The 24210-nt window shown below is 41.9% G+C and overlaps 1 protein-coding gene across 2 annotated transcripts in view; it reads right to left on the bottom strand.

The window, feature by feature from the left end:
• The window catches only part of cdh8 (cadherin 8), a 141171-nt gene extending 118791 nt beyond the window's left edge, over positions 1 to 22380 (bottom strand). For both annotated transcript variants that reach the window (XM_058089680.1, XM_058089681.1), the window contains exons 1-2: positions 22128 to 22380; positions 15103 to 15553 (exon numbers count right to left, since the gene is read on the bottom strand). In XM_058089680.1, coding sequence (XP_057945663.1) covers positions 15103 to 15336 — 234 coding nt within the window. In that variant the 5' untranslated portion in view covers positions 15337 to 15553; positions 22128 to 22380. The remainder of the gene's footprint in view (positions 1 to 15102; positions 15554 to 22127) is intronic.
• Positions 22381 to 24210: the final 1830 nt, after the last annotated feature.

The raw sequence follows: 24210 nt of genomic DNA, 5'->3' as shown, positions 1-24210 counted from the left end.
AAGCACTTATTTAAAAATATGTGTCAATAATAATAATAATAATAATAATAATAATAATAATAATAATAATAATAATAATAATAATAATAATAATAATAATAATAATAATAATAATAATAATAATATGTGTCCATTTCCTCTTTGTTTTTTGGAGTCTCTTATGACTCTATTTTATTAAAATAAAATATTAGCATTTTTTAAAAGGAACTCCACAAGATGGCAGTCTTGAAGTATAATGAATGATCAGCATCCAGCGACTCTATCTAGCTCTGCATGTGCTTTAAAATGGCGCTACCCGTGAGAGTATGTTATATGTTATATTTGCCGTACCGGTTTTTTCTATGAATGCTGCTAGCTATGACAACATTTGTTCGTTTGCCGCATTTTCTTTTTCACTCCTCATCACTTCTACCAACATGATGTCATTTCATATCATGAGTATTTACATTTAGGAAATAACAGCCGCCCCTCCAATGATTGCCTACTTCCAATGAACAAGGTTAAGATCTGGCGGGCTGATCTGGCAACCCGCGTGTTCTCCGAGCTAAACGCATCCAGTCTTAACAAGATTACTTTGAGTCCCAGTTTGGCTGCCGGGATGTGGAAACGTAGCAGCAAGGAAGCGTGTGTGTGTGTTTGGTGGGGGGGCGGGTGGGGGGTCTCTTCCTCTTTAGCCGGAGTTGTTCTTCCCGCTACAAGAGCCAATTAGCCTGCTTCAGATAATCACAATCCCCATTTGAATAATGACAGCGGCATCATCCCAATTTACTGTTGATGCTCGGCCAGCGTTTGGATCTTAACAGGAAGTAGAATACTTAGAGACTTTTAAAAAATGTTCTTATAGTCGTCTTTGGCTTTGGCCCGCTTGAAATGTAATTACGGACAGCTCTTCATTTCCTGTGAGTGCTTGAAGAGGGCTTACGGCCTGCGGAATGCCATCGCTGGATGCTGGAGCGGGATAGCGTGCAAACAGAGACACAGCCAGCTTTAACGCTGCCAAGGAAGCAGCCATTTTGTTTGTTAGCAGGAGTACAGCGATCCCTCCCCGCTTTGTGTTTTTTTTCTCCAAAATATATGAATTACTCAGTTGTCACATTTTCCTGGTTGAATACGAATGATCGGTCAGGAAATTTGAATATTTCAGCAAATTGGACCTTTTTTGGTCTCAATTAATTATTAGATGCACGAGTGACTGGACCCTACACTCTTCCATAAGTGGGTCAAAAATCACCCATACTAGAATCAATGCCTTTTTATGACAATTTTGCCATTTTGGTTAGGAATAATCACTTGTATGATATTTAGTATTATATTTAGTTGATAAGTTGATAAGAATCAAAGGTTCCTATTGGATTCCATAGAAAATGCATACGGGTCATTTTTGACCCACTTATGGAAGGTTGGGGTAGTAACACAAAAACAAAAATTTCTTAAAAATGTTATTAAAAATGTGAATGGCATGATATCAAAAACATGTTTTTTGAAGAATACCTGGAATATGAAATGATAAAAAAAAAATGTCATTACGAAGATGTTTCAAGAAAACAACCTGACCGGGTCATTTTTGACCCACTTATGCATCTAAGTGTTAAGCATCACGGCTAACGGATTGCCTGAGCGCTTTGATAGGTCGCGTGCCCCCCTTGCGGATCCAAAGGATGACCCTGAGGCCTCGCCTGCGTCCCAGGTGTGACAAAGGGCCCCTTGGCCCCTGGCCCCGCATGGGTCAAACGGGTGCCATGGAGGGCCGAGACACTGCAGGTTGATTTAAACGATGAGATCCTTGCCATAAATATGACACTTTTTTTGTAACGTGTATTGCATATTGCAGTATTTGTCTGACTTTGCACAAACAGTGTCCGCAGCGGCCATTTTGGCTTATCCGATATCGGTAAGAAAGTCGATATCCAGCATCTCAGGAAAATGAAATGCATGTTTTAGTAATGCTGCGTGAGAACAACGCATCCACAATGGAAGTGAAAACTCATTTTATTTTATTTTGTCGAACTAATAATGATTTGGAGTGCATGAGAAAGCAGAAAGCTCTATCCAGTTCATGGCACAACACAGCTAGCGATACCACTCATGCTATTCTAAATGCAGCTACTGCTATCTTCTGGAGTGATGCTTTTTTAAACTACATTGAGAGGTTGCCTACAGCCACAAACCACAATTTTTTCTTTGAGAATGTTCATACATTTTCTTCTTCTAATTTCAGGACTTTTTGTCATATTCCCATAATATTATAAATTTATTTATAAATAAATTTATAAATAAATTTATAAAAAATTATAACTTTAATTTGTTTAATAATTGTATTAATATGTTACTTGTGTACAATTAATTCTCTTAAAGTTTTGGCGTTAGTTAATACAACTTTTCTTGATTTCTTGATTTAATTTTTGTAATTTTTTTTTCCATTGCTGCTGTTTAATTTTCCAATAATTTCAACTTTCTTTCTTTCAACGTTTTATATTTAAATTTAAACTCTTGTGCACTGAAATGCACAGTTTTAGTAACGTTGCGTGAGAACAACGCATCCACAATGTCGGTAGTTGGTAATCTATTTCCTGGAAGTGAAAACTCATTTTATTTTATTTTGTAGAACTAATAATGATTTGGAGTGCATGAGAAAGCAGAAAGCTCTATCCAGTTCATGGCACAACACAGCTAGCGATACCACTCATGCTATTCTAAATGCAGCTACTGCTATCTTCTGGAGTTATGCTTTTTTAAACTACATTGAGAGGTTGCCTACAGCCACAAACCAGACTTTTTTCTTTGAGAATGTTCATACATTTTCTTCTTCTGATTTCAGGACTTTTTGACTTATTCCCATAATATTATAAATTAATTTATAAAAAAATTTTATAAATAAATGTATAAAAAGTATAACTTTATTTTGTTTAATAATTGTACAATTAATTCTCTTAAAGTTTTGGCATTAGAATACAACTTTTCTTGATTTCTTGATTTAATTTTTGTTTATTTTTTTATTCCATTGCTGCTGTTTAATTTTCCAATAATTTCAACTTTCTTTCTTTCAACGTTTTATATTTAAATTTAAACTCTTGTGCACTGAAATGCACAGTTTTAGTAACGTTGCGTGAGAACAACGCATCCACAATGTCGGTAGTCGGTAATCTATTTCCTGGAAGTGAAAACTCATTTTATTTTATTTTGTAGAACTAATAATGATTTGGAGTGCATGAGAAAGCAGAAAGCTCTATCCAGTACACGGCACAACACAGCTAGCGATACCACTCATGCTATTCTAAATGCAGCTACTGCTATCTTCTGGAGTTATGCTTTTTTAAACTACATTGAGAGGTTGCCTACAGCCACAAACCACAATTTTTTCTTTGAGAATGTTCATACATTTTCTTCTTCTAATTTCAGGACTTTTTGACTTATTCCCATAATATTCTAAATTTATTTATAAATAAATTTATAAATAAATTTATAAAAAATTATAACTTTAATTTGTTTAATAATTGTATTCATATGTTACTCGTGTTACAATTAATTCTCTTAAAGTTTTGGCGTTAGAATACAACTTTTCTTGATTTCTTGATTTAATTTTTGTAATTTTTTTTTCCATTGCTGCTGTTTAATTTTCCAATAATTTCAACTTTCTTTCTTTCAACGTTTTATATTTAAACTCTTGTGCACTGAAATGCACAGTTTTAGTAACGTTGCGTGAGAACAACGCATCCACAACGTCGGTAGTCGGTAATCTATTTCCTGGAAGTGAAAACTCATTTTATTTTATTTTGTCGATCTAATAATGATTTGGAGTGCATGAGAAAGCAGAAAGCTCTATCCAGTTCATGGCACAACACAGCTAGCGATACCACTCATGCTATTCTAAATGCAGCTACTGCTATCTTCTGGAGTTATGCTTTTTTAAACTACATTGAGAGGTTGCCTACAGCCACAAGCTACACCTTTTTCTTCAAGAATGTTCATACATTTTTTTCTTCTAATTTCAGGACTTTTTGACTTATTCGCATAATATTATAAATTTATTTATAAATAAATTTATTATTAAATAAATTTAATTCATTTATAAATAAATTTATAAATAAATTTAATTTATTTATAAATAAATTTATAAATAAATTTAATTTTTTATAAATAAATTTATAAATAAATTTATAAAAAATTACAACTTTAATTTGTTTAATAATTGTATTAATATGTTACTTGTGTTACAATTAATTCTCTTAAAGTTTTGGCGTTAGAATACAACTTTTCTTGATTTCTTGATTTAATTTTTGTAATTTTTTTTGTTTCCATTGCTGCTGTTTAATTTTCCAATCATTTCAACTTTCTTTCTTTCAACGTTTTATATTTAAATTTAAACTCTTGTGCACTGAAATGCACAGTTTTAGTAACGTTGCGTGAGAACAACGCATCCACAATGTTGGTTATTTCATTGAGATGCATGAACATTATTTACTGGCAGGAACAGGAAGTGGCTGGTGGCGGGGGGAAGAGGTTGGGACGGTGGGGCCTTGGCAGAGGTTCCGGCGAGTGCCTCTCCAGCACACAATGGAGGCTCATTTAAGCAAAGCTATGCACGAGGCGAGTGTGCGAAGTGAGCTGCTTTAATTCCTATAAATTAGTCAGAGCAAAGTTCAAGGCAGAGCGCCAGATGATTTAGCCCGCTAAGTGTTCATCCCCCGCACCGCCTGCCCGACTGGGCCAAGCATGAAGGATGCGGACTGTGGCGGCCATGAATTTTGCGGCAGAGTTGCCAGATGACAAACAGGACGTGGCAAAGGGAGCTAATGGAGGAGATGCACCCCCGGTGAGGCCACGCCTTATGAATTAACAATCATGTGTACGCTGCGCATGATGCACAACCCGAACGCGATCACGCCGCGCCGCAGATGTGAGTAGGAGCACGCTTGCTTATTATTTCGCTCGGGGAGCGTGGAGTCGCGTGGAGTCGCGTGGAGTCGCGTGGAGTCGCGTGGATGCTCACGTGCTTTCCTGTTAAATTGTGATTGTGGCCGAGGCATGCACACGGGGGCCGGGCGGCGCCTCCTCTCGACACGCTGCACGGCAACCACCGCCTCCGCTTCCTCTTGAAGAAGCGGCGTGCGATTGCAATTATGCATGAGCCATGCTTACTGCACATGAGGCGGACGACACATGTTTACGTCAGGGGCGTCCAAACTCACGGAGCGTCACTTGGACTTTTTTACATATTTTTTTGTTGACAAAAAATACTTCAAGACAAAGCATCCGCCCTTCACCGCCACCCACCACACAATGCACCGGACCCTTATCCTTGCCCCCGTAGGTGGTGGGTCTATGAGGGGGAGATCTTGTGTGGCTTCTTCAGGTGGGTGAAGGCCCGACCACCAGGGTGAGGCCCCCGGTATCAGTCATAAGGGTCTTCTGAACGGGAACGTTCCGGGAAGTCTGGGCTTCCTTACTGAGACTGCTGCCCCCGTGACCCGGACCCAGATAAGCGGAGGAAAATGGATGGATGGAAGACAAAGCTTTGTGTTAGTAATAATGCTGCAACAATTAATCGATGATTAATCCCAATTAGTGAACAACTATTTTGGTATTAGGAATAACTGGTTTCCGGTAAAGAATCACACATTCCTATATTCCAATTTTTTTGTTTTTTAAAGTACCGTGGTACACAAATGGCTCCGAGGCCGCACTTTGATGTACATGCACAAAAAACAAACATCACAACAAATTTGTGCATAAATTGGTTATTAGCGTTTGACTCACAGTCGCCCCCTGGTGTGTCGGAAGCACACAGCGTTTGGCCCATCATGGAATTGGAATTGGAGATTGCACGCGAAGGGCGAAAATGCGACTGTTTTAAACGTGTAAACGTGTTTTAAACGTGCTTGGCGTTTGGAGTCGCACAGGATCCCTCCGGACACTGCGTTAAAATCCCGACAGAGGTTGGCGGTCATCTAACTCTGCATGCGCTTAAATGAAAGTCAAGTTGCACGTGTACTGGTGTTCAATCTGTTTCCGATTGTTTCCGTTTGTTTGAAGTAACAGAGTAACAGTAACAGAGTAACAGTAACAGAGTAACGCAAAGTAACAAATTATAATCGCAGCATTTACCGGAGGATGATTACGGTAATAAAGACAAACCGGATGCTGAAATTGCTGAAAAGCGCGATTCCCAAAGTGGGTCATGGCCTGAAAGAGTGTCTTTGATGGACTCTTCTGCAGCGACGGCAACCATCAGCGCATATTTGGCTGCTTTTGATTGACAGATGAGGCGGTGAGCAAGACGATGAGAATGATTGACGGCCATTACGGCGCACACAAATTACAAGTCCTTGGCGCGGATATAATATAGTCTGGATTAGACGCACGGCTGACTTCTTTTCTTATTTTTATTGCCTTTGAATGCAGGAAGGAAAAGCCCATCAATGTTTTTGTTTTCATTTGCTTTTCTCACACCCACAACATCTCTTGGCATGCAGCGCCGTAATCTCAGCGTATTGAGCCGGCGTGTAGCTACACCGCCTTTAGATCTTCGTTCCCGCCCCTCGTGTGTGATGCCGAGCGAAGGAACATGCCGGCGCACCCTCCCTGTTGTTGTTCCCTGAGGCTGTGAGGAGTATCGCCGACGCCGTCATGGCCGGTATATCAGCTGGCCGCGCTCAAAATGGCCCCCCCGTCACCCATCTCAGCTCTGTCGTAAAACACCACACCCGGCTCTGATGGAACAGTTGGGACCGCGTTGGTGGCACACCTGGAGGAGCCCCTCGGGCCGGTACGGGGTGGTAATCTATTTCCTGGAAGTGAAAACTCATTTTATTTTATTTTGTAGAATTAGTAATGATTTGGAGTGCATGAGAAAGCAGAAAGCTCTATCCAGTTCATGCCACAACACAGCTAGCGATGCCACTCATGCTATTCTAAATGCTATCTTCTGGAGTTGTGCTTTTTTAAACTATATTGAGAGGTTGCCTACAGCCACAAGCCACACTTTTTTCTTCAAGAATGTTCATACGTTTTCTTGTTCTAATATCAGGACTTTTTGGCTTATTCCCATAATATTCTAACTTTTCCCCACCTAAATTTATAAAAATTATAACTTTATTTTGTTTAATAATTGTATTAATATGCTACTTGTGTTACAATTAATTCTCTTATAGTTTTGGCGTTAGAATGCAACTTTTCTTTATTTCTTGATTTAATTTTTGTTAAATTTTATTTTTTTTATTCCATTGCTGCTGTTTAATTTTCCAACCATTTCAACTTTCTTTCTTTCTTTCAACTTTTTATATTTAGATTTAAACTCGTGTGCACAGAAAATGACATTATTTTCTCTCGTATTATTATAATTATGTTTTATTTTAATATTATAGTTAATTCTCATAAAATTGCAGCTATTTATTGTTAATAATTGTTAATATTGTTAACTTTATTCCTTTATTCATGTAAACGTACAGCAGTTTTTTTTTCCCATTTCTACTGCTGTTGTTTTTTTTCCAACTTTCTTTTTGTAAAGTCACATAAAGAATGAGGCCAATAATCTGGCAAATAAAAAAATATTTCACAAACGGCCCCCGGGTTGCACTTTGGACTTTGCTCACTTTTAAAGAATAAAGGCAGGATTTGATTTATTCAAGTTGATTCTATGTCCTGTTGAACAGTTTCCACCTGATTTGTTTGTTTTTGGATGTTTTGGATGTATTTTACTATGCTGTAACCCTCACAGGAATATTTTGACAATTTCTGGTCCCTAAAATGGATCTCTGGTTTTGTGCTCTTGTGTGTGACAAGACTTGCGTTGCTTTGGCAACCAGCAGGTAGAATAAGAAGACGTCCTTTGCCAAAGGCCTTTCACCCAAGTGGCTGTCACACGCAGACACGACGGCTGCCGGAGGCCAGCTTAGTTGGGCTCAAGAGCGACTGCCCTCCTGGATCAGGAGGCGGGGGGGCGTTGAGGGACAAAGACAAAAGGGTAAATCCAGTAGAATGCAGTGGCGCCAGGATGCCACCCTCGGGTAGAGCGAGCTGCCATTGTGTTCAACTATCATTGGGTTTAACCATCATTGGGTTCAACCATCGTTGGGTTCAACCATCGTTGGGTTCAACCATCATTGGGTGTAACCATCATTGGGTTTAACCATCATTGGGTTCAACCATCGTTGGGTTCAACCATCGTTGGGTTTAACCATTGTTGGGGTCAACCATCGTTGGGTTTAACCATGGTTGGGTTTAACCATCGTTGGGTTCAACCATCATTGGGTTCAACCATCGTTGGGTGTTCAACCATCGTTGGGTTTAACCATCGTTGGGTTCAACCATCATTGGGTTTAACCATCGTTGGGTTTAACCATCGTTGGGTTTAACCATCATTGGGTTCAACTATCGTTGGGTTTAACCATCGTTGGGTTCAACCATCATTGGGTTTAACCATCGTTGGGTTTAACCATCGTTGGGTTCAACCATCATTGGGTTTAACCATCGTTGGGTTTAACCATCGTTGGGTTTAACCATCATTGGGTTTAACCATCGTTGGGTTTAACCATCGTTGGGTTTAACCATCATTGGGTTCAACCATCGTTGGGTTCAACCATCGTTGGGTTTAACCATTGTTGGGTTCAACCATCGTTGGGTTCAACCATCATTGGGTGTAACCATCACTGGGTTCAACCATCGTTGGGTTCAACCATCGTTGGGTTTAACCATCGTTGGGTTCAACCATCATTGGGTTCAACCATCGTTGGGTTCAACCATCGTTGGGTTTTACCATCTTGGGTTTAACCATCATTGGGTTCAACCATCATTGGGTTTAACCATCGTTGGGTTTAACCATCGTTGGGTTCAACCATCATTGGGTTTAACCATCGTTGGGTTTAACCATCGTTGGGTTTAACCATCGTTGGGTTTTACCATCGTTGGGTTTAACCATCGTTGGGTTTAACCATCATTGGGTTTAACCATCATTGGGTTTAACCATCATTGGGTTCAACCATTGTTGGGTTTTACCATCGTTGGGTTTAACCATCATCGGGTTCAACCATCGTTTGGTTTTACCATCATCGGGTTTAACCATCGTTGGGTTTTACCATCGTTGGGTTTAACCATCATCGGGTTCAACCATCGTTTGGTTTTACCATCATCGGGTTTAACCATCGTTGGGTTTTACCATCTTGGGTTTAACCATCGTTGGGTTCAACCATCGTTGGGTTCAACCATTGTTGGGTTCAACCATCGTTGGGTTTAACCATCGTTGGGTTCAACCATCATTGGTTTCAACCAGCCGCCCAACCCAACCAAGTTGCACCACTTGCTACAAATCAATATTTTGTAGCATTGGAACGTTGAAATATGATTATGAATTCAATTGGGTTCATTTAAAAATGTCGATTTTAATTGTGAGGAAAATCACTGTTTATTATTATATATTATTATCAGAATAAAAAAACCTTTTGAGTTGTCATCTGACATAAAAGAAAACATGAGAATATGAAGCCAATATTTCCACAAATAAAGTCCAACAAATCGAAATGCGGATGGACACGTAACCTCTGACCTTTCCTTCTTCTTGTTGGTATCCCACCGCCACATGACATCATCCCATGGACACGTCTCGGAAGGATCAATAATCAAATCCCGCATTGATGAATGTTAATAGTTGATTACTCGCATGCGCTGGATGCAACCCAGCAGGCGGGGGTGCAATCATCATCAATTCTCCTGGCGAAGCGATGGCATGCGGACAAGAAGAGGAAGGCGACCGAAGGAAAGTTGGCGCGTGAAATATTTCTGCGCCGGCCGCCATCAATCGGCCCGGCGCTACAAAGAAAACACAAATCGGATTTGTCTTTGGTGCAAACGCAGCAATTTGCTCGCCGTTTGTCTTTCTTTTTGTGTTTCCGAGGCGAGCTTTGCCTTTAATGGCCTGATGCAAACGAGACGCACTTTGGAATAATTGAGGCGGCTTTGATTGAATGCAAGGAAAAAGTTTAGCTAAGAGAAGTTGTCTGAGAGGACTTAAACACTTTACAAGTCTTGTTTGCTTTGAAGGACCGGGCCCACCGGCACATTATGGCGGCACTAAAGAACTAAAGACGTCTTTCCTGCACAAAAAATACTCTCCGTGCCAACGCTGCCCGCCTAAGTGCTTATTTACGTGCGCGCCCGCGTTTTTAAACACTCATTGTTCCCACTACGCTGTCCAAAAAATACTTTCAATGCAACGGAAGGTCCTCACGGGGATGCCGAAGCAGCAGGGGGCGCTGTAACCTCAACCCCCAATGCTGAATTGTGGACAGAAAACTATAACGCAGTGAGCTCAATTACATTCATTCATTTTCTATGCCGCTTATCATCACTATCTGCCTCAAAACGTCTGCGGTGATATAGTTGGGAAAACACTCAGCACTTCCAGGTCCAAGTCCATGGTCCATGGAGTGCCATCTGAGATCCTCCTTCCCCAAGTGGAGGAGTTTCAGTACCCCGGAGTCTTGGAAAGTGAGATGGACCACATCACCACATCATCCACATCACTGCAGACGATGCACCAATCCGCATGGACCCCCGGAAAAGCTCCCAATTTGCTGGGCAACGGAAATGTTGGTACTTTGCTTCTGGAATGACAGAAATTAATTCCTTCTCCTAAAAGTGGAATGCCGGATTCACATTTGTTTATCTGTTTTTAGCTAGCAGATTACTTCCTGGATGGCGGACAAAGACACTATCAGATGTTTAGATTGGACTGTACCATTAGTATTTTGCGCTAAATGGAATGCCTTCAAAAGGTAAATAAATTAAATTTTAAAAAATAAAAAAATACATTCAAATATAAATACAAATTTAAAATATTAAGGTAAAAAGAGGAAAAAATATTACTTTTTTGGTTAATTGTGGATTTATTGTATTTTCATAATATAAAAAATAATATTTGGTCCTGCTGCATTTTGCTTTTACATGGATGTGCTTTAGTTTCTCTTTTTAATGACGGTTTATTTCTGATCAAGTAATCCTCCAACCTTTTCTTACAACAAGCTCATCTTTTATTAACCCTAGCACCCCCCCCCCCCCAAAGATGTCTGGATGGCTCCCCTCGAACAGGTAACACTCCACGTCCATCTCACACGCCACATCACACAAAGACGGCGAGCTGAAGAAGAATATCGCAAAAGAGGAAGGGGGGGTACTGTCACGCCTCACGGCCGTCCTTCTCACTCATCTGCAACCCCCCCACCCCCCCAGCCGCCCCATCATCGTCCTCACATTCATGCTAATAGTCTGTGCTGTGAACGACACGTGGTTACAAATCGATGGCGCCCAATCTCCCACGCAGACGGCCATGATGATGTCGCAGGAGCAGACTGGGGATGCACGTGTAATTAAACCTCAGAGAGAGGAGGGAAAAAAGATGTCATAAAATGGAGACTTTCATTTCAGCCTTGGAGGATCTGGTGCAATAATTGGGTCGCCTTTTATTACCTCCTCCAAGCCAAAGGGGGCAGGGGGGTGGGGCCCAGTGAGAAAAATTGGATTTTGGTACTAAAAAGTATTTCCTCTTTAAATTGAGTAAAAGGGTAAATAGTCCCTTTGTCCAAATCTGTCTAAGGTCATACCTCAACCAACCAGGAAGTAGCCTTCTAGCTAACATATGGACAAAAGATGATAAGACACAATATTGTTGGCTTTTTTTTTTTTTGCTCTTTTTACATTTGAACCACCGCACAGGCATCCCCCCCCCCCACCCAATTACCACAAATGGTAGAATCCTAGCATCTTAGCATCATCCGACATGAACCAGGAAGTAGCCTTCTCCCGAACATATGAAACACAAAGAAGCTAACAACGTTCTCCCTTTTTATCAGAGGCATCCCCCCGATCCAAAACCACAAATGGTAGAGTCCTAGCATTTTAGCATCATCCGACATGAACCAGGAAGTAGCCTTCTACCGAACATATGAAACACAAAGAAGCTAACAACGTTCTCCCTTTTTATCACAGGCACCCCCCCGATCCAAAAACACAAATGGTAGAGTCCTAACACCTTAGCATCATCCAACATGAACCAGGAAGTAGCCTTCTAGCTAACATATGAAACACAAAGAAGCTAACAACGTTCTCCCTTTTTATCGGAGGCATCCCCCGATCCAAAACCACAAATGGTAGCATCCTAACATCTTAGCAATCATCCGACATGAACCAGGAAGTAGCATTCTAGCTAACATATGAAACACAAAGAAGCTAACAACGTTCTCCCTTTTTACCGGAGGCATCCCCCGATCCAAAACCACAAATGGTAGCATCCTAACATCTTAGCAATCATCCGACATGAACCAGGAAGTAGCATTCTAGCTAACATATGAAACACAAAGAAGCTAACAACGTTCTCCCTTTTTATCGGAGGCATCCCCCCGATCCAAAACCACAAATGGTAGAGTCCTAGCATCTTAGCATCATACAACATGAACCAGGAAGTAGCCTTCTTGCTAACATATGGACAAAAGATGATAAGACGCAATATTTGTTGTTGGTTTTTTTTGCTTTTTTGCCTTTGAACCACCGCACAGGCATTCCCCCCACCCAAAACCACAAATGGTAGAGTCCTAGCATCTTAGCATCATCCAACATGAACCAGGAAGTAGCCTTCTAGCTAACATATGAAACACAAAGACGCTAACAACATTCTTTTCGCCAGAGGCATCCCCCCAAAAACACAAATGGTAGAGTCCTAGCATCTTAGGGTCAATCTTCACCAACCAGGAAGAAGCTTTCTAGCTAACATGCGGACATAAAGACGCTAACACAACATTCTAAATTGAAGTACAGCATTCGTTTTTTTCCCCTCTTTTTGCCTTTGAGCCACCACAGGGCCACCCCCGCCCCCGCCCCAAAACACAGATGGTAGAGTCCTAGCACCTTAGTATCATCCTAGCTAAACCAGAAAGTAGCCTTCTAGCTAGCATATGAAACACAAAGACTATTTTTGTTGTGAGTTGGCTGACCCGGTATCCTGTATGGTTGCCATAGCTTTGCCAAAACAAGCAAGCCAACGTCGATGCAAGGCTGTGGCATGAATAAAACAGAGTCTGGCACATTTTAGACCTTCCTCCCCGGGAGCCGACGTTTGTTTCTTTGTTAGTTAGCGAGTTTCATTCTGGCATTGTCAAAACCATCCGAGGCTTCCTAATTGACTGGCCCTGAAAAATTAATGTGTCACTTAACAGCGTTTTTGTGTCGGTACCCTATTTAGAGAGAACACACAGGTGCAACATCCCGCCGCCGCCCGGTGGCCAATCTTTAATTGATGCGGCGCCGTGTGACGAGCGAGAAAAGAAGAACGGGTTGTTCGACGTAATCACAAACAAGCACGGAGAAGAAAATGAAGGCCACCGGGTGAGGAGGCGGGCCGGCGAGCAGAGAACAATATGGCTGAGTGTGACGCTCCATGCCAGGGCCGACTCCCCCCGCAGGTGAAGCCCACAAACGAGCTGTGAACAAGCTGCTTTGGCCGGCCTGACGCCTCCAGGCGGTGCCAGGGAGCAGGTGGCCTGATCCGCAGGATTAGCCCGTGCTTGGTCCAGGAAAAACTACCATTAAACAAATTAGACTCAATGCAAACTCACAATATTCCCATGTCAACATCCAGGGATTGTGGAATAACAGCACGGGACGTAAATATATTAGGCAAAAGAAAGAAAGTAAAAAGAGAAAATGGTCCAAAATATAACACCACCTTGAACATACATTGAATATGATAACAATTTGACACAACAACGCTGCTATTTTCTTTTCCGGAGCATAAAAAATAGTTTTGCAGCCAAGTGTTTAATTGTTAAAATTAATGAATTATTAAATGTTTTTTTGTGTTTGAAATATTTATAAACCACATATTTAGTACCAGAAATTCAGATGGTGTGCCTCTTCATAAACAAGCACTTATTTTCCAAATTGTAGACAGATATTTATTTTTAAAAAATCAAGGTTTGTGTAAGCTGAACTGGCGCACAAAAAAGGGTGAAAATCTGTGTCGCTTATGCTATTATTTTCCAGACATTAAACACCATATGTTAGAGCTGGAATTTCTCACACAGCACAACTAAAAAAAAACACAAACTTTAAAACGTTTGCTTGAATCATAACGAAATTTTAAAAACAACTTCAGGGGACTGGGGAGCACATGGGTGGAAAATTTGAGACTTATGCAACGCCTGATAAATATTTAATAAAGCATCTTTTCATTAGTCATACAGGAATCTCCACTAGTAAGCACCACCGGTATTCGTCCGGAAGGGCGTCCGGAATATAAAGGGATGAAGCCAAAAATCAGTATCTTCTTCTTCTTTTCCCTTCAGGGGTCGCCACAGCAAACCACTCCCCTCCATCTAACCCTGTCTTCTGCATCTGTTAATGCCAAAAATCAGCATGCGGATCAAAAAGATCCGCTGTGGCGACTCCGTAAGGAAAAAGACAAAAGAAACAAACAAAATAAAATTTTTGCGTTTGTGTAATAGCTTCTACACTTGAACCGCTGCACACAAAAGAATGAAAATTTGTCAAAAAATGCATCCCTACAGCATTTCCTGTGCTATTACTTTGCAGACAAATACGCCACACGGTGGCGTTGATCTTAAAAGTTGGACTTGAAATTTCTCACACATCACTCAAAAAAAAAAAAAAACACTAACTTGGTGGAACTGGTTGAAAAACAATCGTCATCAAGCAAAATGTGTCAATGTGAGTAGATCATTGGCTACTTCATTCATTATGACCGTGGGATAGCGCTATGCTAGCCCATAGGGAGCGTCACAAATTGGGTGTCCTAGTTTTTTTTACATGATAGTAGCTCACATTGTTGTCTATAAAATGATCCATATCGGTACTGAAAGAGAAAATAAGACTATACATATCACATTGTGGATATTTCCTAAGCGCCACGTGAAGGACATCCTAGCGAGCATCATCAAATCATTTTTGAGCTGCAGGATCCTTCCTCCCATGACAAACCTCGCATCCTCCCATCCTCCCGCCGCCCACCGGGAAGCGGGGACTAACATCCGAATGGCCGAATTAATGTTCCCGCACGATAAGCAAGCTTAATAGAAGGCCGACAATGGTGGAACTCACCCTGCCAACCAGGATTGGATCGGGTCCAGAAAATTCCTCCAGCACAAACATTTGGTTCCAAACCCATCCCCTCTTGGCGCGGCTCAGCAGTCGCTGTCCTTCGCCGGGAAGGCTCGCCGTCGCCTGCGCCGGCCCTCCGACGGGGGTGACGGACACGCAGGGAAGGGAAGTAATCCACACCAGCAGCAAGGACATCCACACATCCGTCGGCATCTCCTCGGACCTCCTCCACATCCTTAGCGATTTATTGTTTATTTTTAAATGCGTTGTTTTTGTGTTTGACACCAGAAAGGCTCTCGGATCAACGGCTCCTCCGCAGATAACCGAGAAAAGGTTACCGGTGTCCTCGTTCACGGTGTGGTAAAGGTCACTTGGCCGGCCTCCATCACGGCTGGTGAGGGGGCGAGGCGTCCGGAGCGGCGTCCATTTGGCGTTAGTCCGAGCGGCAGACCTGAAAGGCAGCCATGACAGCTTGTTAGGGTTGCTATCTTTAGCGAGTAAACATGTCCAAATTAGCAAAACATCACAAAACAGATCGGACAATACGACTTTTTCATGCCTCACTAACCGTTCAATAGCATAGATGGATACTATTGGATTGTAGGCGACCTCATAATCCATAAATCATGCTGTTTTTGGTTGACTATGGCCTATTATTAGACAAAAATATGCATATTTACGGTATTTTTTTCCTAAATGAAACAAGTAAAAACAAGTAAAAAGTATAAAAATGTATAAATGAAGTCAAATATAAGACATTCATAAGATGATTTGGTAGTATTCTCCACTGGTCACTAGGTGTCAGTAATGTTACACCGATCAGACAATAGCCACCGCAGGAAGTACTGTACCGAAACCGGACCTAAAAAAGGAACAAGTGTGAGTCTTGTATGTCTTGTTTTACTTTACGGAAACTCACTTACTATCACGGTCGAGTGTGGAACCAATTAAACTGCTTTACAAATTTTAGTACTTCCTGAGTTGTATTTCCCAGTCTCTCCATTCCCGAGACAAGGCGATGCAAAAGTTGGTTAGATGAGAACGAAACAAGACGAGAATGTAACATGAGTACAAAGATGGTGTTCTGTTAATTTAATTTAACTAACAGAAGGTCTCACTCCAGTCTTGCCGTTGTTCTATCTAACGGGACTTTTTTTTTTTTCTCAGGAAGAGAAATCTTGTCATGTTTTAATCTTGCAAGTTGTTGTGACTCGAGATCTTCAGGGTTGGGAAAACTTCAGTGAACCAAATTTTCCAGGAGCCAAGACTCAATATTTGATGCATGCAAAGTGGTTTACGTTTAGAATTCTAACAGTCCACGTGGAATTATTTATCCATAAAAGTGTCATATATTCCGTCCCTTATTTTCAGGAGCACTCCATCAAATAACAAAATTTAATTTGACAGTTTTTTTTACGATAAACACTGACCATTAAAGAACATCCCTGACTACAACATGACTCTGACGACTTGAAAGTCCTGTTGACAGCTTCGATGTTAAAGCTTTAAATACTTTGGTAGCAACTGGGGGGCCCGATTCAAAGTGCTTAGCGGGCTGCATGTGGCCCCCGGGCTGTAGTTTGCCCAGCCTTGTTTTTGTTCTTTGAAGTCTTTGATGATTACCATGTGTGTCAGTTGCTTTAACATGTCAAAAAGTCAGCTAGCATGTTGTATTAAAACTGTTGAAGGTCCTTTTAGTGAATATAAAAACCTTAATAAGGATAATATCACTGTATACCGTATACCAGGGGTGCTCACACTTTTTCAGCATGCGAGCTACTTTTAAAATGACCGAGTCAAAATGATCTACCCACTACAAAAATGCAAAACATCTATTTATTTTCAAATGTATTGAGGATTATTTGTACGTACAATGTATGTTGATGTACCTTACATAACCAAATGAGCCAATATTGCAAAACACACATAATTAACTATTAACATTTTTTGTAATTACCTGAGTTTACTTTGATGACTTGCACTGAATTGAACCAGCCAGGGATGCATAGTCCGGACAGTAGCTGCTGATAGCCAGCCTCAAGCACACTTCCAAATGTTTATCAGTCATGGATAATATCCGTATCACAATATCCGTATAATATTCCATATCCGTATGGAAGTGATATGTTTTTTGCCTTTTTACTTGGTCCAGTTTTTGCCTTTTTACTTGGTCCAGCTCCTTCACTCATTTTAGTGACCATAAACTTTAGCGAGGGCTTTAAAATCTCGCAATTCGCCGACTAGCTTAGCACTTTGCATCGTTGTTTACGCATGAGCGGTGACCTAAAGGTCAAAATTCAGTTGTCATCTGACTGGTTGTCCTGTATGTCAATCAAGTAACAGGGATGGATGATAGGCTGACATCGTAAGTTCTGCTGCACTTAGAGACGTTGTTTGATTTGATTGGTCGCCCGAAGGGCAACATTCAGTTGTCATCTGAATGGCTGCCCTGTATGTCAATCAAGTGACGGCATTGATGCTGGGATGATATTTTTTTAATGTCACGCCACGATCGACCAGCGATCGACCAGTACCACCCCCGCGATCGACCGGTAGATCGCGATCGACTTAATGAGCACCCCTGCCGTATACTGTATACGGTATACTGTAGACTGTAAACTGTATTCTGTATACATGCGATACTGTGACAAATTGTGACAAATCGTTTTACAAATTTTTTAAATAGTTGGCTTGTCTAAACCACAAATCGGTTGTTTCATTCAAAATGAGCACGGGCAATATGACTTATTATGATGTGTGATAACGATACTCATCACAATATACCGTATTCTTTGGCATCAAAATTTGAATAGAACGTTTCAAAACAGGCTCCTCCCTCGGTTGCTTCAGCAGGGAGTATCTTACAATCTACTTGCTAACTTCCTGTTAAAACCTTACATTCAAACTAGCTTAGAGGTTAGCACGTCCTCTTTTAGCGAGGATACTTTCAAGAAATGCAGTTTAGCGATTAGTAACTGGTGCAGAGGTTCATTGCAAAAAAAAAAAAAAAAAAACGGACTAAGAAATTGTTGTCAACCAATTTTTGAGTCGACTAATCACTACAATTTATGCACGTTTTATATGGAAGACTTATCACGTCGCAAAATTAGCTTTGATAAAACGCTCCAATTAGGCAACATTACCCGCAATTTGATGCCTCCTTTTTCTTCCTGCCTGTTCACGGCCTCACTTCATGAGGAAGAACATAAAAATGTTCCGCCAGGAGGGTAAAAAAAAACCTATCAAGTACTCATATCAGCCACCTAAAACGCCAGCGTTTGGAAAGTGCAAAAAGTTTCCCAGAGATCTTGTAATGTCACACCAGCTGCTCGGTGCATGTACCCGAATACAGTACACATTGCTGGGCCACAGCAGGTGGCTCCTCCCCTCTATACTCTGGTTCTCCTGATAGTAGTGATGTGTTGGACTAATGTAGAACATTTGTTCCGGTCCTTACCTGCAGGTGTGCACAAACTGCACAAACAACAAATATTGTGCACCACCATTGGCGATGGAAAATGAGTGTAATATCTCAATCATTTTTGGAACGATAACATCCATAACTCTTTGTCATACTGAAATATAATGACAGCAAGAGACCGCCATGCCATCTTTGTGTTTTCTTAACCAAACAATTTATTAAAAATGACTGTTATTCATATTTCTTTATCAACAGGTTTTAACAGGGGGTTCACTATTTGGCAAATTCAAGCTAGTCCAAAGGGGTGCCTGAATAGGAGCTCACTATTTTGCTGTTCTTATCAAACATGTCATAGCTTTTCATCAGTTTTTTTAAAAAAGTATATTCCACTAATTAATGAGCAATTTATTGTAAAAGCCTTCTTTGTGAGGAGGGGGGGGGGTCTCTTAAGTGGAGCTTAAGTGGAGTTTTAAGCCTCTCCAAAGATCTTTTAGTTATTTTAAGGCGAGCTGTACCCTGCATCACTCCGTCATGGTAATTAGCAGCATCTCAAATGTCACTTTCATTATTCTTCTCCTTCATAGCCACAAAATCCAACATCATTTCAAAAAAAACATGAAAGCGTCTTCATGGACATGAATGTGAATGTCTGCGGGTGCGAATCCGGGGATGTCTCTCCCACTTAGAAGGAATTAATCCCGGCGCCAAATGGCTTGTTGTCAGTAGCTGCACAGGGGCCGCTATTAGATGCGCTAACTCCTGCCGCAGCCACACCGAGGAGCGCTTGGAGCGTGCGGAGTGTCACCGCTTTGGGGAGTAATACGCGTCTCCGGCGAGCCAATTCCAAAGACAATAAGTGGCAGGCGCTTCCACCTGCAGCCAACTGCAATATCATAAAGTGCGGAGTGATCCGCACGGCAGCCTGACGGAGACAGATAAGGATGCTCCGGGGTAGATACAGGTGCTGGATGCAGGACGGGGAACGTGTTGAGGAAGGGTTTGGGAAAGGAGGGAAGGGTACGGAGGTTGGGGCAGAAGGATGCAAATAAAATGGGAAGAGATCCGGGATAGCAGTGAAGATACAAATAATGGGTGCACGATACCAATGGGAATGGCTGAAGGGACAATAATAGGAGGGAAGTGGGAAGAGTTAAAGAGGCTGTGATGGATGCAGCAAACAAGAAATGGATTGGGATACTGGAAGTGGATGCGGGACACTGGAAACGGGCACAGGAGGCCGGACACTAGGGATGCATGTGGGAAAGTAGGAAAGATACAGGTGATGATGCTGGCTACTCGGGAGGGGTTAGGATGCAAGGCATGGATGCATAATCTTGGGAATAGATGAAAGAGGTTGAGGAATAATGTCGGATGCCGGTAATGGATGTGGGTCATTGGCAATGCTTTAGGGATGGATGTAGGATTTGGGGAATGGACACAGGATGCGAGAAATGAATCAAATATTCCAGTGATGGGAGCAGAGAATCGTGGGGATTGATGGAAGATGTTCAGGAATAATGCCAGATACTGGTAGTGGATGTGGGCCACTGGGAATGGGAAGGGAACAAGTTTGAGGGTGATGGGCAAAAGATTAGGGGAGATGGGAGCAGGATGCAGGAATGAGTTAGGGATGCGAGAAAAGGATGCAGGATGATGGGAAGTGATGTGTGGTACTATGGATGAAGGACGTGGATGGAGGATGCAGGAATGAGTTGGGAGGCAAGAAAAGGAAGTGGGTAAAATATTCCAGTGATGGCGATGCTCCAATGATGCTCGATTTAGGACATGATGAAGGTTGGTGATGATTACTGGACACTGTGAATGGATCCGGGAAGGATGTAGGATTTGGGGAATGAACACGGGATGCCAGAAATTGATCAAATATTCCAGCATTGGGAGAAAGTTACTGGATTTGGAAGACGAGATGAATGTGTAGTCGTGGGGATGGATGGGCAATACTTGGAAGTAATGCAAGATACTGGGAATGGATGTGGACACTGGGAATGGTTTAGGGATGGATGGGGAATGAGCCAAGTCTGAGGAAGATGGGCAAAAGGGACGTGGAAAATATTCCAGTGATGGCGGCAGGATGCTAGATTTAGGACACAGGGTGGCTGGAAAATGCTGAGGAATAAGGAAAGATCCTGGCGATGAATACGTGACACTGGGAATGGTTTCAGTTTGGATCTAGGATTTAGGGAACAAATGCAGGATGCTGGAAATAAATATTCCAGTGATGGGAGCAGAATGGTGGATTAGGACACCAGAAATGGATGTGGAATGGTGGGGATGCATGGAAGATGCTGTGGAGTAATGCCGGAAAAGATGCCCGTGATGGATGTAGGACACTGGAATGGTTGTGGAAAGAAGGTAAGGTTTTAAGAATGGGCACAGGATGCGGGAAACGGGCAAACCATCGCAGTGACGGAAACAGGCGGCAAAATAGTTGGAAGATGCTGAAGAATAACACGGATTGCTGAGGAAGTGTCAAAAGCTACTGCGAACGGTTCTAGGAATAGGCGCGGAACTTTGGGAATGTGCAACATTTTCTGGAATGGAATATGATACGGCTGATGAGTGACGGGTGCAGGATGCGGAACGCTGGTAACTGATGAGGGATTGGAAGATGCGCAAGGCTGGGATACTGGGAATGGCAGCAGGATGCTGCATGCAGGACACCGGGAATTAGTTTGAGAGGGAATGGATACAGGTGATTGGTGCAAGGTGTCAAATGTGGAATACTGGGAAGTCATGTGAGATATCATGCATGCTGACATTCCTTTAAACGGATATGTGGAATGAATGCAGGATTTGTGAAAATTGAACAAGTTTGAGGGATATGAGCGGAATATATGTAGATTGGGGCAGGAAGCGGGATGCAGGAATGAGTTCGGGATGCGAGGAAAGGATACAGGTGATGGGTGCAGGATGCCGGGGAATGGTGTGTGACGCTACGGACGGAGGACGCGAATGTGGGAATTTTTGGGAACGGTTGGCGGTACTAGGGATGAGAGAGCGAGGCTTGTGACGGCTGGATGACGCCCAACGCAGGGCACTGAGGACGCGATGGATGAGATACGTGAGGCGCTGGGAATGTACATGGAATACTAAATGATCAAATAAAGATTGGAAAAAAGGGACATTGCATTTGCAACGCAAACAAAGCAAGAAAATGAAATGCAATCCCACTTCATTTCCTTTCATCTTTGAGGTGCATTTTCATCACAGCGTGACTTGGAGCACTTTCAGCACCGCGCAGGCAGGACAGCTCCCCGTCGAAGCAGGCAGCTGTCCAAGGTAGCAACGGCACCGAAAGCCCGTTGGTCTTTTTAGCTTTTTTAGCTTTTCCCAGTGGAATTGAAACCTCAAATCCACCAGAGAGAAGTTGTTAAAAAAAAAGGTGGCGTGGCGTTCGGCGTGGCGTTCGGCGTGCATGCAGCGAGCGCAACGTGAAGTTGTGGCGCTCATCTCCTCTTCCTGGCGCCCAAGCAGCAGGTGCACTTGGCGCACCGAGGACCGGGAGACCGTCTTCTAAGTTGGCCGATGATGGCGATGAGGATGCGGGGTGGGTGAGGAGTCTAAATCATAACCAGGCTTTACTTACTATAATAATGAGACTTGTGTTCTTCTCCTCTCCTGCGTCATTTTACGTCTTCTCTGTATTAAAAAAAAATGATAAATAAAATACACAACTCCGGTGCGCACCAGATGGAAGGGATTGAAGAAACCTTCCTCTCCTCCTGCCGCCCCAAAATGTTTAGGAGTGTGATGGAAATCCTCTTTCTGTCCGCTGCTCTTCACACGGAGGAGCTCCGAGTTGAGCTCCGACAGGCTGGCTGGCCGGATGGAGGAGTGACGAAGAGGATGGAGGGGTGAGGAAGAGGAGGTGGAAGAGAGACAGAGAGAGAGAGAGAGAGAGAGATGCGACGGTGAAGAGAAGGAGAGAAAGAGAAAGAGAGACATACCCCTCCTCCTCCTCCTTCTCCTCCTCCTCCTCCTCCTCTGCGCCCATTGGGTCAACAGGCGCGCACACGAACGCGCAAAGGTGGTCGTCTTCACACCATCATCATCATCATCATCATTATTACATACAAGTGCCTTATTTCACTTTTTAAAAAAATTGGTTTCATGTCATCGGCCTTGAAAATACAGTATGAGCAATATTACCAGTAGTAGTTATTAAAAGTAATCCTAGGAAATATACATGAAATACTTTTTTATCATTAAAGGAATATACCTTTTTAGTAGTAGTAGTAGTGATATGACACAAAAAGTACTACATTATGCAATTGTTTTATTTTAGTTGTAGCACTACTACTAGTAGTGTCAGTAATAATAGTAGTAGTAGTAGTAGTGGTAGCAGTTGTAGTATGGAACTACAACAAAATAATATATACATTTAATAAAATAATATATTTAACTAATATATAATCTAAAGCAGTACTTTAATTGTGTGATATTATAATTGTATTTTTGTATTCTAATTGATCTGGTCCATAAAGGAATATAATATAGAGCACAATATCATAAATGAAAATAATAATAAAAACAACAAGATATTGCAATGGGTGTATTAAACGTCCGAGTGGAAAGGTCAAGTTCATCATGGCTGTAAATCAATGCGTGTGCGTGTGCGTGTGTGTGCAGCAATGTGGCGTATGGTGCCGTGGGCGCCCTCTGGCGGTCATTGGGCACGCAGTGCGGATGTCGAGAGGCTGCTGAAGGTGTTTAGATGTTTTTTTTCCAGGTTAGAAATGGTCTGCTTGACATGAAAGTCATTTCATCCCATGAAGCAAAAAAAAAAAAAAAAAAAAAAAAAACACAAATAAATTCCTAATAAATAAAAGAACACATTCCCTCACTCCTTCCTTCCTTCCCTCCTCTCCTCATAAGTCAATGTCATAAACAAAGCGGCTGCTGGAGCGAATATTCAATAAGCATCGAGCTGCTGGTGTTTGGATGCGTTGACCTTTGACCCCAATGCCAGACATCCCCCAATTAGCAAAAGCTGCATCCAATTTAGAGTCCCCGCCCCTGCTTGATGGTGGAGTGGACTTTCCACGCCATCATGTCCAAGATCACGTTGGACCACATGCTACATTTCATTAGCCGTAGGCGTTTTTTTTTTTACACCGACCAAGAACGGCTTCTAGTCTCTGGAAAAAAAAAAAAAAAAATTCCCGTCACTTTTATTGTGTGTTAATGAATAAGTCAAGAAAAAGAAATATGATCTTCCAACCCTTGTTGGTGTCGCTCATCCTGATGGGGACGTTTGGTCGAGCAAACGAGCCCAACTCAAACTATCAACTTCCTGCTGCTTCATAACCTTCTTGAAAATGACAACAATCACAAAGCTTTATTGATTTTCTTCAATCCTGATTATGTGGCTACGCGAGAGCAGCCTCTTATTAATAAGATGGAGCCATATTGTTGACATAAAAACCAGCTAAATAGACTAAATGGAACCTAAAAACTCATTGAAGCTGTTCATGCAAAAGGTAAGTAAGCGCTTTTATGTTTTGGTTTGACCCAAAATGAACCCAACATGGAGGCGATGTGTTGCACCCAATCTTGCTCATATTTTATACACAACCTTAGACTTACACATGGAATTTTGGAGATTAATTTCAAGCCAAAATTTCAAGCCCATCCAACTTTGGTGTTAATAAAGAGTGCCGTGTGGTGTA

The sequence above is a fragment of the Doryrhamphus excisus genome, chromosome 12, assembly GCF_030265055.1.
Source record: "Doryrhamphus excisus isolate RoL2022-K1 chromosome 12, RoL_Dexc_1.0, whole genome shotgun sequence".
NCBI lineage: Eukaryota > Metazoa > Chordata > Actinopteri > Syngnathiformes > Syngnathidae > Doryrhamphus > Doryrhamphus excisus.
This window is presented reverse-complemented; position numbering and strand designations above follow the sequence as displayed.